At 44.4% G+C, this 15,020-nt stretch overlaps 1 protein-coding gene across 7 annotated transcripts in view; it reads right to left on the reverse strand.

The window, feature by feature from the left end:
- Positions 1-218: 218 nt before the first annotated feature.
- Positions 219-15,020, reverse strand: part of LOC146662873 (rab3 GTPase-activating protein catalytic subunit-like) — a 56,493-nt gene continuing 41,691 nt past the window's right edge. For 5 of the 7 annotated variants that reach the window (XM_085415446.1, XM_085415445.1, XM_085415444.1 and 2 more), the window contains 7 exons: positions 14,572-14,691; positions 10,203-10,368; positions 9,113-9,212; positions 6,841-6,922; positions 6,291-6,394; positions 2,770-2,885; positions 220-321 (listed from right to left, as the gene is read on the reverse strand). In XM_085415446.1, coding sequence (XP_085271572.1) covers positions 6,385-6,394; positions 6,841-6,922; positions 9,113-9,212; positions 10,203-10,368; positions 14,572-14,691 — 478 coding nt within the window. In that variant the 3' untranslated portion in view covers positions 220-321; positions 2,770-2,885; positions 6,291-6,384. Of the gene's footprint in view, positions 322-2,769; positions 2,886-6,290; positions 6,395-6,840; positions 6,923-9,112; positions 9,213-10,202; positions 10,369-14,571; positions 14,692-15,020 lie in introns of all 7 variants that reach the window. The other 2 variants (XM_085415442.1, XM_085415447.1) reach the window with 2 other exon arrangements.

Consider the following 15,020-nt stretch of genomic DNA (forward strand, 5'->3'; position numbering starts at 1 on the left):
TTCATCTACATGAAGTATATATAAATAAAACAGCGCTGACTTCATGTCTTGTTCTAGGACCGGGACACCGACCTATTCTTGATGCTGATATTGAATAAGTGGTTGACTGGTGTGTTTGTGTACCTCTAAAGATGTCTCTATAGATGACAAATACATGACTGTATACATGAAACTGACAGCAAGATGTGGGAAGGACACGGAGGCAGAGTGAGAGTTACCCTCTGAGCACTGATGAAGAGTCTGTGGATTATACTGCCAGCCAGGCCCTGGCCTGCTCCTGTCACTACCACCTCTGGTTCCTCCAGCAGGGAGCTCACAAACCTAGAGACAACACACAATGTGGGAAATGTTACAATATTCCCACAAAACAAAACACTTAAATAAGAACATGTAAAACCTGAAGACACCAAAACTATAAATAAGACCACCAACATGAGCGAGAAAGAAACATCATCATCATCATCATTTATTTGTATAGCACTTTAAGAACACACCAGGCAGACCAAAGTGCTGAACAACACAGATCAAAACAACAACCAAATTAAAAATACCATAAAATCATTACATACAATAAAATAAATAAGAAGGTGTCAGTTTCCTACAGTTAAAAGCCAGGGAATAAAAATAGGTTTTCAATCTGGACTGAAAGACCTGCACTGATGACGCTTGTCTAATTTGGAGGGGAAGGTTATTCCAGAGCATCGGAGCCGCAATTGAAAAGGCACGGTCTCCTCTGCATTTCAGCCGCGACTTAGGGACCGACAGCAGCAGCTGCTCAGCTGAACGGAGCGAGCGAGGAGGAACATGTGGCTTCAGCAAGTCAGATAAGTACACAGGAGCCAGACCATTTAAAGATTTAAAAACCAATAAAAGGACCTTAAAACGAACCCTAAAATCAATGGGAAGCCAATGCAAGGAAGCCAGAACCGGAGTGATGTGATCGAATTTCCTTTTTTTTTTGTGGTTTTTTTTGTGTCCCGTTTGGATCTTTAGCCATCAGAATTGTTGTCTTAAGGCCAAGAAAGATGCCAAGCGGATTTATTTTACCAAGTGGATCATCATGGCCTTGCCATATTGGTCCATTTGATTGACCTTTATTATAATTATGAATTTATTTTATTTTCAGTTGCTACAAACGGGACAGACATGACTGGGGGATAGGACAGGGAGAAAGAATGAAAGAAAGAGAGGGAGAGAAAGGAAACCAAAGGGGAGAAGAGACGGTGAGAAGGGGGAGAAGAAAGAAAGAAAAACAAACAAAAAAAACAAAACACCTGGATCACCTGTATGGAGAAAAAAAACAGAAGAGAAAGCAAACAACAAAGAGCAACATAATAAAAAAAAACGGCACCATCACAATAAACTAGCTAGCAGTAGATATCAGTAGATACTAAATAATAAACGATATTGTGCAGCACGCAAGATAGACAGCGTACAATGTGCTTTGAGGCAGCAGCCAAGAAAGCTGTAGTCCGCGTCTGTGAATACCCGTGTGTACACCTGTGTGCATACCTGTGTGGATCAGCATGCTTGCATTCCAAAGGTTTCTCCATGTAACGATCTGCTAGGGAGTGTGGGGAGCCACAGCCCTGTCCTCCAGGGTATGAAGCAGGTATGGAGGAGATCAAAACTCCAGACATCCAGAGGCCCCCAGAACACAAGAGACCAAGGAAGACCAACAGAGGGGCAGCCGCGCCACTGTCCCAGAAAGAGCTGAGGAGAGTCCCAGATGAGGGCTCACTCAGCAGCCGCGGAGCAGAAGCCAGGGGGAGTTGCAGTGACGCGCCCGTGAGCTCCGCCGGCAGCCAGCTGTGCCTGAGTGACCGAGCCCCAGGCCGAGAGGCCGGGGGCACCCCACCTCCGAAGTGGCCCTAGCGAGCCCCAGGCTCCAGGCCCCGATAAGCGGCCGCCAAGGAGTGAGCCGGTGTGTACCCGGACGCCCACCCCCAGACACAAAGAACCACCAACGCACCGACACCTGAGGGAGTCCGCCACTGGCAGGGGAAGTGGTGGGTGGAGATAGGCCTCCAAACCTTGGAGGGCCTGAGATGTCCCCAGAGAGGTGGCGCCTGACACCCAACCTGACATATAGACACAGACATACAGGCACACACAGACACAAACATCCATTCCCACCCTCATGCTCTCATATGCACTTACTCCACACTCAACCAACGTGGAGACAGACATAAAGAGACGCTGTACACACGATCACACTCCCCAAGCGTACTCTACGAACCGGGTATAGGTACCCTTGCCCCTGGAGGGGGGAACTGCACCCAGACCCAGGTGGTGTTACCCTTTTCCCTGCGGTGGGGGGAGGCAGACCGCCCCGACTCCGCAGCAGCAGGGAGGCCCCACACTCCAGACCGCAGTCGGACGGCCAACTCCTTCTCCTAGCCCCCCCGCTCCAGCAGGTCGCAGAGAATGGGGGTGAGAGAAGACTCCAAACCTCCCTCCACCCGCTCATTGTAGTGTTGATGCATGTGTGTTCTAAGGTGCAATTAAAACCCAGATGTGATCGAATTTCCTACTACCGGTTAAAAATCGCGCCGTCGCGTTTTGCACTAACTGCAGGCGTGACAAGGTGAAAGGTGAAACATGTGAACTGACTGTGATCCTTCAGACGGCGTCTTTGTGAAACGTTAACAGATTCATCGTGACAACCTGTTACTGACAAACTATCTATAGTGACGGTGAAGACGGTTACATGTTACCAACAGCACAAACAAAGCTGTCAGTGAGCGCAGCTCAAACTCTGCGACTCACTTCTTCAGTTCATCAGCAGCCTCTCCGCTGTCGTCCTCAGGAATGGAGAACTTGGCCTTGAGCGAGCGAGCTTGAGTGATGACTGTCTCCATGCTCAGCAGCTGGTTAATGAAATCCTGCACACAGGACAAGAACAACTGTCTGCTCAATCCTGACAGCATGAGACCCCAAGACTGTCACATTTATACACATACAGTGGGGCAAAAAAGTATTTAGTCAGCCACCGATTGTGCAAGTTCCCCCACTTAAAATGATGACAGAGGTCAGTAATTTGCACCAGAGGTACACTTCAACTGTGAGAGACAGAATGTGAAAAAAAAATCCATGAATCCACATGGTAGGATTTGTAAAGAATTTATTCGTAAATCAGGGTGGAAAATAAGTATTTGGTCACCTCAAACAAGGAAAATCTCTGGCTCTCACAGACCTGTAACGTCTTCTGTAAGAAGCTTTTCTGTCCCCCACTCGTTACCTGTATGAATGGCACCTGTTTGAACTCATCATCTGTATAAAAGACACCTGTCCACAGCCTCAAACAGTCAGACTCCAAACTCCGCCATGGCCAAGACCAAAGAGCTTTCGAAGGACACCAGGAAAAGTATTGTAGACCTGCACCAGACTGGGAAGAGTGAATCTACAATAGGCAAGCAGCTTGGTGTGAAAAAATCAACTGTGGGAGCAATCATCAGAAAATGGAAGACATACAAGACCACTGATAATCTCCCTCCATCTGGGGCTCCACGCAAGATCTCATCCCGTGGGGTCAAAATGATCATGAGAACGGTGAGCAAAGATCCCAGAACCACACGGGGGGACCTGGTGAATGACCTGCAGAGAGCTGGGACCAAAGTAACAAAGGTCACCATCAGTAACACACTACAACGGCAGGGAATCAAATCCCGCAGTGCCAGACGTGTTCCGCTGCTGAAGCCAGTGCATGTCCAGGCCCGTCTGAAGTTTGCCAGAGAGCACATGGATGATGCAGCAGAGGATTGGGAGAATGTCATGTGGTCAGATGAAACCAAAGTAGAACTTTTTGGTATAAACTCAACTCGTCGTGTTTGGAGGAAGAAGAATACTGAGTTGCATCCCAAGAACACCATACCTACTGTGAAGCATGGGGGTGGAAACATCATGCTATGGGGCTGTTTTTCTGCCAAGGGGACAGGACGACTGATCCGTGTTAAGGACAGAATGAATGGGGCCATGTATCGTGAGATTTTGAGCCAAAACCTCCTTCCATCAGTGAGAACTTTGAAGATGAAACGAGGCTGGGTCTTCCAACATGACAATGATCCAAAACACACCGCCCGGGCAACAAAGGAGTGGCTCCGTAAGAAGCATTTGAAAGTCCTGGAGTGGCCTAGCCAGTCTCCAGACCTCAACCCCATAGAAAATCTGTGGCAGGAGTTGAAAGTCCGTGTTGCTCGGCGACAGCCCCAAAACATCACTGCTCTCGAGAAGATCTGCATGGAGGAATGGGCCAAAATACCAGCTACTGTGTGTGCAAACCTGGTAAAGACCTATAGTAAACGTTTGACCTCTGTTATTGCCAACAAAGGTTATGTTACAAAGTATTGAGTTGTATTTTTGTTATTGACCAAATACTTATTTTCCACCCTGATTTACGAATAAATTCTTTACAAATCCTACCATGTGGATTCATGGATTTTTTTTTTCCACATTCTGTCTCTCACAGTTGAAGTGTACCTCTGGTGCAAATTACTGACCTCTGTCATCATTTTAGGTGGGGGAACTTGCACAATCGGTGGCTGACTAAATACTTCTTTGCCCCACTGTACATGGTTTTTCCTACGTGGAACGTTATAGGCTGAGTCTCGGGGTGTAAAAGGCGTGTTTGGAGTCACAGTGGATACATGGCATACTTAAATGTACTTTGAGAAAGCCAAGAATACTTTTACACAACAAGACTGTCCAATCAAGCAAAAATAACATGGTGGGGTTTAGCTGTGCAGCTGTACAGTGTTATTCAAAGAAAAGGGGCTGTATGGATACTGAGTGCTAGTGAGAAGAACATTTTTATATGTGAAGAAGTGATGATTGTTCTCAGACTTTAGGACAGTATTAAAGCAGGTGTTTAATGCACCTAACGTGTGATCAAACTCAATAATAACAATCTCAGTCTCTGTTTTCGATCACTGATAAACACATCCGATATCAGCAGAGTATAAAAGCTTTGAGCCAAGGTGGGAACAGCCGAAGGAATTACCTAGGTTTAGAAAAAAGTTAGCCATCACTGAGGAAGCACTGGAGTTTATTACTCCAGCTCCCACTACAATCCCACTGCACCACACCCCTGTTTTCATGGTTCAGCCATCAATGGCCATAATAATTATCAGCCAAGTTCTCAGCCATGGTGCACACTGTCCAATCACCTCATGTACAGCACATACTCAACTACAACTAGGGATGGGTATCGTTTAGGTTTTATCCAATACCGGTGCCAAACCGGTACTTTTGAAACGGTGCCGGTGCTTAAAGAATGGAGAACACAAAATTGGCCCAAAAACCTCTCGTGTTCAGCTGTTTTTTTTGTAAAAAGATAACAATGTTAGCCTTTTCTGCAGCTATGGGGCATATATGGTATCACTCTTGGCTGGAAGCAGTGCTTAAACAATGGAAAAACACAAACTTTGTCCAAAAACCTCTCATGTTTAACTGTTTTCCACTTTTTCTTTGGTCATTTTAGCCTTTTTGGCCAGGGTGAAGGGAGCATCTGCCATCAAACAAGAAGACAGCCGCATGTAACTATGATGATGTTTGCTAGTTCACCTTACGTACATTAATGTAATAACGTGGTTAGCCTACTCACGCAGAGAAGAACGGCTGCTGCTGCCATCATCATCTGTCATCATGTCTGCTAGACTGGCAGGGCTAGGGGCCAGGACTCTCCTCTTCGGGTTCTCGGGGGATGTTGCTAACTCCGGGTCCGATAACTGGCAACCCACCCACAGTAGATGTGCTCGGTGTGAGGTCTCGCAGCAAGCTATCATTTTAAAAAAAACGCTATGCGTCGCCAGGTGTTTCATCGGATTTGAGGTGCTACCTCCTTTGACAGTATCACAGTATCAGCTTAAAGCACTTGTTGCTGCTGAGTTTGCATCTTTTGCTGTGAAGTAGAGCCAGACTTTGACCGCTTCGCCTTGGGCATTTTGAATCTGTAGCTCTGCTCTAAAAGAACGTACGTACCTGGCCCCGCCTACTATCCTCGGAAACGTAAAATGATTGGCTAGAATCTAAAGTGTGTCACAGCTCAGGAAAAAAAAGCACCGAAATAAAGCACCGAAATGTGCGCTGCTTTTCGGTCTGGTTACTACCGTTTATGTCAGAACCGGTGCCATCATGGCACCGGACACCGGTACCCATCCCTAACTACAACACAAACACAGTTAACAATCAATTAATAATTTATTTAAAAACAAAACTTTTTTGGGTGAATCTAATGATACTTTCTTTTAAACTGAATTATTTGTGGAAAGTCCGGTCGAGTTTTCACTGACCTCTAACTTCTTGTAGTCCTGGTTGGGGGACTGCAGGAGCTTGCTCGCTTGAACTGTAGCTTCCTGAATGGTTTTTTGCACTGATGGAATATCTTCAGCAGACTCTGAAAGAGAAGAAATGACAGTGTTTCCAGAGTGACAGAAAGCTGTGATTAAAAGAAAGACCTGCCACGTTTGTAACCTCAATTACTGTTAACATGAGAAAAAGCCTAAAATCGAGTAAACCTGCAAACTATTATCTTACTAATACAGATCCTTTTGAAATAAACAAAACCTTCACAACATTTTATAATAATCTTTACAGAGATTAAAACATATCCACAAAGTCTTGATGGATTATTATTGGAGTTAATTATAATAATAATAACAATTATTATTATTATTATTACACAGTAACAGCAAACAAAGTAAGTCTTCCTCAGACCCACAGATAAGGATGATGATGAAGAGGCTCCGAGACCACGTGATAAGCAACAAAGCCGTCACACCGACTGCTCAGTGTGCAGAAAACATGTGACTGTAATTTTTAGAAAGTATCATCAGTTTTTACCTTATTGGCTCCTCACAGGCACCGAATGGAAACTTCCCAAACTCCACCCCCCCCACCTCGCCACCAAGGAGCGCATCAAAATCTGCCAGAAAAAACACAAAAAAACTGAATAATCGTTCAAACAGCAGAGCAGGCAGTCTGTCACCAGAGCCCACCCAGGGCTTCCTCACAGTCAGGGAGTTCAGTAACACAACCAACCTCTGTTTGTGACACACACACGTAAAACATATTGAACGCATCACCAATTGTCTACATATATTTCTAAAGGTGATGTTCACATGAAATTCTCACTAGATGTTGGTAACAACCCATCCAATCCACACATGCAGAGAAACAACTTTAAATCAAACAATATAACAAATAAACTCGATGTATTGTGAGTCTTTCTACGTACGATGGTGAAAATTCAAAATCCTGCTCCTCACATACAAGGTCTTAAATAAGGCTTTGCCAACTCCAGGCCTCGAGGGCTGGTGTCCTGCAGGTTTTAGATCTCACCCTGGGTCTACACACCTGAATCAAAGGATTAGTTCATTACCAGGCCTCTGGAGAACTTCAAGACATGTTGAGGAGGTGATTTAGCCGTTTAAATCATCTGTGTTGGATCAAGGACACATCTAAAACCTGCAGGACACCGGCCCTCGAGGCCTGGAGTTCGATGCCTGTGTCTTAAATAATCAGGCCCCATCTTATCTTAATGACCTTGTAGTACCATATCACCCTATTAGAGCACTTCGCTCTCGCTCTGCAGGCCTACTTGTTGTTCCTAGAGTATTTAAAAGTAGAATGGGAGGCAGAGCCTTCAGTTTTCAGGCCCCTCTTCTGTGGAACCAGCTTCCAGTTTGGATTCAGGAGACAGACACTACCTCTACTTTCAAGATCAGGCTTCAAACTTTCCTTTTTGCTAAAGCATATAGTTAGGGCTGGACCAGGTGACCCTGAATCCTCCCTTAGTTATGCTGCAATAGACGTAGGCTGCCGGGGGATTCCCATGATGCACTGGGTGTTTCTTCTTCACTCACTATGTGTTAACAGACCTCTCTGCATTGAATCATATCTGTTATTAATCTCTGTCTCTCTTCCACAGCAGGTCTTTATCCTGTCTTCCTTCTCTCACCCCAACCAATCACAGCAGATGGCCCCGCCCCTCCCTGAGCCTGGTTCTGCTGGAGGTTTCTTCCTGTTAAAAGGGAGTTTTTCCTTCCCACTGTCACCAAAGTGCTTGCTGATCGGGGGTAAAATGATTGTTGGGTTTTTCTCTGTATCTATTATTGTACGATACTGTGCAATATAAAGCACCTTGAGGCGACTGTTGTTGTGATTTGGTGCTGTATAAATAAAATGGAATTGAACAGGTAAAAATATGGCGACATCAGGAGTTTCAGACGGTGAGAGAATGAATCTCGCTGCAAAAGTAACGATGTTTTAAACCCTGCATGTCAACGTCTCCCTGCACACCAAGCAAACATTAAATAAACTGTTTTATAGTCACTGTCTCGACTTGTTTCTGTAATTTGATGTCATCCATTTTTTTTATTTTTGTCATTTTTATAAGAACAACAGAGCAGCTTTTTCATTTCAGTCGTTTTATTTTGACTCATGATTCTTTTCTTGACGTCGTTTTTTGTTGCTGTGATCTTTTGATGTTAAAGTCTAGTGTTGACCACAGAAAGAGACTTACTGTGATTGTACTGTAATCAGTGAAAATCCTCTGTGTGCAGCTGATGGTTAAAAGAAAACATTTCAGTTCATTCAGATCATTTTTATGTTGACAATAGAAAACCATCCTGAATGGTCGGTTTGAATAAGTGCAAATTTATATGGTTTCACACAAGAAGCGTCTCATGATGGGTAAAACCAACAAGCTCTCTCAAGACCTTTGCACACTTAAGACTGATGGCATCGGCTACAGAAGAACTTCTAAGTTACTGAAGGTTCCAGTGAGCACTGTTGGGGCCATAAACCTGGCGTTGCCCCTGCAGGGTTTTTATTTATTTACGATAAACCAGCCACGACCAAGCGCTCCCCACACGATTTCAGACAGACGAGTGAAAAGACTTATCAGAAGAACGGCCTGGAACCAGCAGGTACAATCGTTCCACAGGAAACAACAACATGACCTGCATCACACACACGACTCCTAAAAGCCACTGGCAGGGTTTCTGGATGTCAGCCACTTGCTGACATGTATTTAAAAAAATTTAATAATTTCTTAATAATAATATTACATTTTTTTTATTTGTGTATTAATACCATAACATGTACTGCCTACCTGGAGGCTGCTGTGGCCATGAATACTGCTGCCAGTCTTGGAGCACGTAGGTGAAGCGAATGGCGATGTTGACTGGAGGCAGAGGGAACAGGGAACAACCCTGATGACAACAGGAAGACATCAGCTCATGTTTATGGTAACAAGCTGCAGCATTAATCTCTCTGTACAGGCGTGGATTACACCTCGTCATTGTCGGCTGTTTCTGGGAACATACTGAACACATTTAACCCTCATGTGTGGATGATGACAACATCAATCAGGATTTTTATTCTTCTTTAGGAATGAATATAAGATTTTTGAACTTCATTTTTTAAATGTCCACTTAGGTGGACAACATCGGTTTTGACTTATGAAGGGTATGGAGACATCAGTGTGTAGTGTTTCTGTGCAAGTTTACCATCAACATCAACACAAATACAAGAAAACAGCCTTTGAATAGCTGCAGACCACTGTGCATGAAAGGGTTAAACAACGTGATGTCTGGGAATCCATTGTGTTTCCAGGAATAGGAATAAACAAAGTTCAAACAAACTGATCATTAAACCAACATCCACTTCCTAACAGTCTTTATTTTATTCACAAATTAATTTCACAAAAATCCAGAAACCGAATTTACACAGAATTAGACGTCTTCTTCTTCCTCTTCTGTTTTCCCAATGTTCACATAACTAAGCAGTGTGCTGTACTGTTATCAACCTGCTCTTTGATGAACTATTACAAGAATATATTCTTATTATAAGATAAGATGTTTGTGTTATTTTCAAGTTGAATACAGTTTTTGTGTGACTGTCAGAGCACAGCAGGAGGAGGAGGAGGAGGAGAGACTGTACATGAGCAGGAAAAACCAGATGAATAAATGTTTTAGAAAATACATTTACATGCACTTCGTGGATGCTTTTATGATTATTAGTTGCATTTAACAGGATTCACATCGTCCTAAAATGGTCTGGAACAGGATGCTGAGGTGATACTTGTAGAACATGGGTACATGACGCTCTGTGGCTGCACAATTTTAATTTTTCTTTATTAAAAACAAACAAACAACCTTGAAATATGATCCATATAAAGATGTTTGTTCCAGAGCACTTACTATCTTAGATTTGAAGATGTCGAGCAGGCCGGACAGGTGGTTGTACTGCACGGGCGCTCGACGCAGGTGAACGATCTCAAAGTCGGTGCGCACGCCTGGTCCTTTGCACTCTCCGGCATACATCCGCCTCCACTTCTGCTGGATCTGCACAAACATCGGCACCTGACTGAACACAAGATAAACAGCAGAAGGCATTACTAGCAGGATCTCTGGTACACGCCCGACATCCAGCTTCAGTTTCTCTCAACCAGCAACAATCCAGCTAAACTAAACAGTCCGACTGAAACACAGAGCAACAAGCTGCAGAACTGCATTGTACTGGCATGTATGTCAGCACTGTCACTGCACGGACCGCTGAGTGCTACACAGACTGGTTTTAATATGTTGTGTTCATTGGCGTAATCTGGGGCTGCAGCAATTCATCACTTCTAAAAAAAATCCTCCAAACCAATTCTTTGCTGCGATGCTGCGATGCTGCGATGCAGCGTGCTCTGTAGCACAGACTTGTTCAACGATGTAAACGTGTGTGAGGGATAGGTCAGTAGGTAGAGTGGCTGCCCCGGGATCAGAAGGTTGGGGGTTTGAATCAAGTGAAAAGCTAAGCTGAGGTACCCCTGAGCAAGGTCCCTACACACTCCCCAGGCGCTGCATTGGGTGAATGGGTTAAATGCAGAGTTATTTCGCTACGGCCTACGGGGACTAACACATATACATTATTCAGCCACATTTGTGAGTATAAACAGCCATGCAAACCAAACTTATTTAGGAGCAGCATGTGAATAAAAGGTCTGACAACATTAAGCCCACACATCCCCAGTGTTAAACAAAAACACTGATAACACAGCAGCAGTGATGATGACGCTGCAGTTTGACGTGGAGCTGAAGTTTACACACTGACAGGAGCAAAGAGGCGTTACTGAGACGGTGAGCTCAGGTAAAGTGAAAGAAAACTTCTTTCAGCAGCGCTGCTCTCGTGATCATCATTAAAACCTTTATTCTGAAAGAGCTCGTCCTCCATCACAGCAGGAAAGCTACAGAAGTCAGGCTACATTCAAATATGTTGATGAACTATTCATTTAGTCTGATACCATGTTTACATGTCACAGCCTGCAACCGTCGCATTTTACCTGCAGCAAACAGGGGTGAGTTTAACCCCTGGAGGGTCTTGGGTCGATTTGTGGCTATTTTCAAATTTTGATTACCTGCCATTTGCACAGTGTTGAATGGAATATAGCGAAAGTCTGCAAAAAAAAGTTCGGTCACATTTACTGTTAAAATTTCAGTATGACTTCCGGAAATTAGCTTCAGTGGCTAAGCTATCGATAAACTTACGCTATCGGACCTAGTGGTCGATTTGTGCCCCATTGAAACCCATTATAAACGCTATTTTTCACGGCAAAAAAATTACGGTCAAATCGATCGTGATCGGTAATGCTTCCGCTTCCGCTTGCAGTACTGGCCTTAGAGTTGTAATTTTTTTATTTGTCCACCGGGTGGCGCCCTTGCTCCACATTTGACCCGGGGCTGGAAAACAGCGGGCTGCTTAAAGAGACCTGCGGGGAATGAAGCGTCATTTCCGGCGTGCTGCAGCGGCTTCGCCCGCTGATCGGGCGGGACAATTTTCGGCCCCAGGACCGTTTGAGGTTGGATTTTTTTTTTTAATCAACAGGAAATGACGTATTTGTTGTGACGTGGTACCGGATGTGTGTGTTGGAAAAAGGGGTCCGACGCAACATGCCCCGGTCATCGTCGCGAGTCAACCCGGGAGCATGCACCGATTCCGGCCTAGAGGAGGAGCATTTGCCGCCTGGAGACCATTTTCTGGTCCGGAAAAAAAAAATAAAAGGCGATCGAAATGAAGGTTGGTGCCAATCTTTAGTCCATCTAAAGGCCTAATTATAATAACAATCAAATATTACTTCAAATGTTGTTTTTTTTAAAATATTTCGTTTTGTTTCGGGGGGCTAAAAAAAACGGTGCGCACATGTAATTAAACTGCGATTAAAAGGGTTAAAACCCCCGAAATATAATTAAAACTTTACATGGATAGTTCAGGGAGAAGTAGTTTTAAAAGATTGGCTAATTTAAAGTGGAATAAAATATTAATATATAAATTTTTTATAGCACTTTTTGGGTGTGGTCGATTTGTGGCTCTAGGTCCGATAGCGTATGCATTTTTCTAAGATCCTCCAGGGGCTAAAGGGGGGGCATGGGGTGGATGAGACCATGTTAATTTAAAGGCTTTTTAACATTTTTCAGATTGATAGTGAAATAATATAAAAAATAAAAGCCAATCTAAATGTAAAACTCTTCTTCCAGTAGAATAACAATAATAATAATAAATTGTATTTATAAAGCGCCCTTCAAGACACCAAAGGACACTGTACAATAGATAAAAACACATAACAGAACACTGACACAATGAAGAGCAATAAAAACAAAAGTAAGAGATAAAATGAACAAACAGTGGATTCACAGTGAACATGCAGATTTGAACAGATGGGTTTTGAGTTGAGATTTGAACTGGGGGAGAACCAGTGTTTCTTATATGTGGGAGCAGAGAGCTCCACAGCCTGGGAGCAGAGCAGCTATAAGCTCTGCTTCCCATGGTGGTGAGGCGGAAGGGAAGCACAGAAAGCTGGATAGAAGAAGAAGATCGAAGTGAGCGGGCAGAACAGGTAGTGCTGAACAGGTCAGAAAGGTAAGGAGGAGCGAGGTTATGAATGGCCTTGAAGGTGAGCAGAAGTTTGTATATTATCTGGAACTCCACTGGGAGCCAGTGAAGTTCCTGAAGAACAGGTGATGTGCTGGTAGGAGGGGGCTCTGGTGATAATGCGAGCAGCAGAGTTCTGAACCAGTTGAAGCTTATGGAGGGATTTATGGGGGAGACCATGCAAAAGAGAATTGCAGTAGTCAATACAGGAGGTAACGAGACTGTGGACAAGAATGGACGAAGACTGGGTGGAGAGAGAAGGACGTAATCTGTTAACGCTGCATACCCCACCTCTCAACTTTAAATCCATGTAGACATTGAGGGTTCTCGGGAGGGGCCGTGCTAACACCTGCTGCTCTCTGGCAGCAGCACCATGCTCTCCCATGTTTTAAATGCACCTTAGAACAACACGCAGCAACACTACACATGAGCGAGAGGAGGGAGGTTTGGGGTCTTCACACACCCCCGTTCTCTGCTGGCCATCGGGGCCTCTTCCTGGGCAAAGGGGGCCCTCGGGCCTCCGGGCCTGCGGCTCGGTTCACTCTGGCACAGCTGGCTGCCGGCAGAGCCGGTGGGCACGCCACTGCAGCCCCCTCTGGCTTCTGCTCCGTGGCTACTGGGGTGACCCCTCGTCTGGGGCTCTCCTCAGCTCTTCCCAGGAGGGTGGCACGGATGCCCCTCCGGTGGTCCTCCTTGGGCTCTCACACTCTGGGGCCTCTGGATGTCTGGAGCCTGGATCTCCTCCATGCCTGCTTCATGCCCTGGAGAATGGGCTATGGCTCTCTACATCCTCTTGCAGACCGTTACATGGGGAAACCTTTTGAATACAAGCGCGCTGATCCACACAGGTGTGCACACGGGTGTTCACTGTTCATAGACATAAACTACACCTTTATTGGTGCTATTTCCAAGCACATTGTGCGCTGTCTGTCCTGCGTGCTGCACAACAACATTCAATATTTAGTATTTACTGCTGTTTACACTTAGCTAGATTAATGCGATGGTGTTGTGTTTAGTATGTTGCTTTGTTTTTTTTGCTTGTTTTCTTTTCTTTTTCTCTCAACAGGTGATCCAGAAGATTTTTTTCTCTTCTTTCTCTTTTTAAGTGCCCTCTCTCACTGTCCCTCTCCCCTTCTGTTTTTCTTTTCCTTCCTCTTTCTTTCTCCCTTTCCTATCCCTCAGTCATGTCTGTCCCGTCTGTAACAACTGAAAATAAAATAAAATAAATAATAACAACAACAAAGGTCGATCAAATGGACCAGTACGGCAATGCCACGATGATCCATTTGGCAAAGTAAATCCATTGGGTCTCCTTGTTGGTCTTCAGACAACAATTCTGACGGCTAAAGAACCAAATGGGACAGGCAAAAAAAAAAAAAAATGCTGCATAGATGGAAACAGGCAGAATAGGTGAAATTATTGATGTGAGATTTATAGGAAAGTGAACTGTCTAGGATGACACCAAAGCTCTTAACCTGAGGAGAAGGGAAAACTGTGGCGTTATCGATAGTGAGAGAGAAATGGTTCGCCTTCAAAGGGTGAACCATCACTCCTTCAGTTGCACACTTAAAACTCAAACATGAACACACATCACACCGTCAGGAGGCACTAATGTGCTCACAAAACCTTCCACGCAGTGCGATGACCGTAACTTACCAGCCACTGTTGGCCAGAGAGATGGAGATGGAGCTTAGAAGCAGGTTGCATTTCGACTCACTGATGACGGCCTCACAGTTCGTTCCAGGGCTGATGACCACAAACTCTCGTATGCCAAACCTACCAAGACATACAGCATCACAGCAGACATTTATCCACATAGGATGGAAGAAACATTTGCTTCATTCTGTATGCTGTTAGATCCCTTGGTAACAATAAAGACCATCACTAATCAATGGGATATTATTTTACTATTACACTCTGAAGAAAAATAAAATATTCAGAAATTGTCTGAATTACCTCTTTGTAGACGCATCTATGATTCTCTGCTTATATTTACGAAGTCTTTCTGGCAACTCAAAGCCAGAAACACTTGCACTTTCTGGACTTGCTCTCTTAAATGAAAGACACACTTAAACTATATGTTCATGTTGCACTTTATGCTATGC

Source organism: Rhamphochromis longiceps, linkage group LG8 (genome assembly GCF_057381845.1).
Source record: "Rhamphochromis longiceps isolate RC_006_pf linkage group LG8, R_longiceps_female_GT1.1, whole genome shotgun sequence".
Classification (NCBI taxonomy): domain Eukaryota; kingdom Metazoa; phylum Chordata; class Actinopteri; order Cichliformes; family Cichlidae; genus Rhamphochromis; species Rhamphochromis longiceps.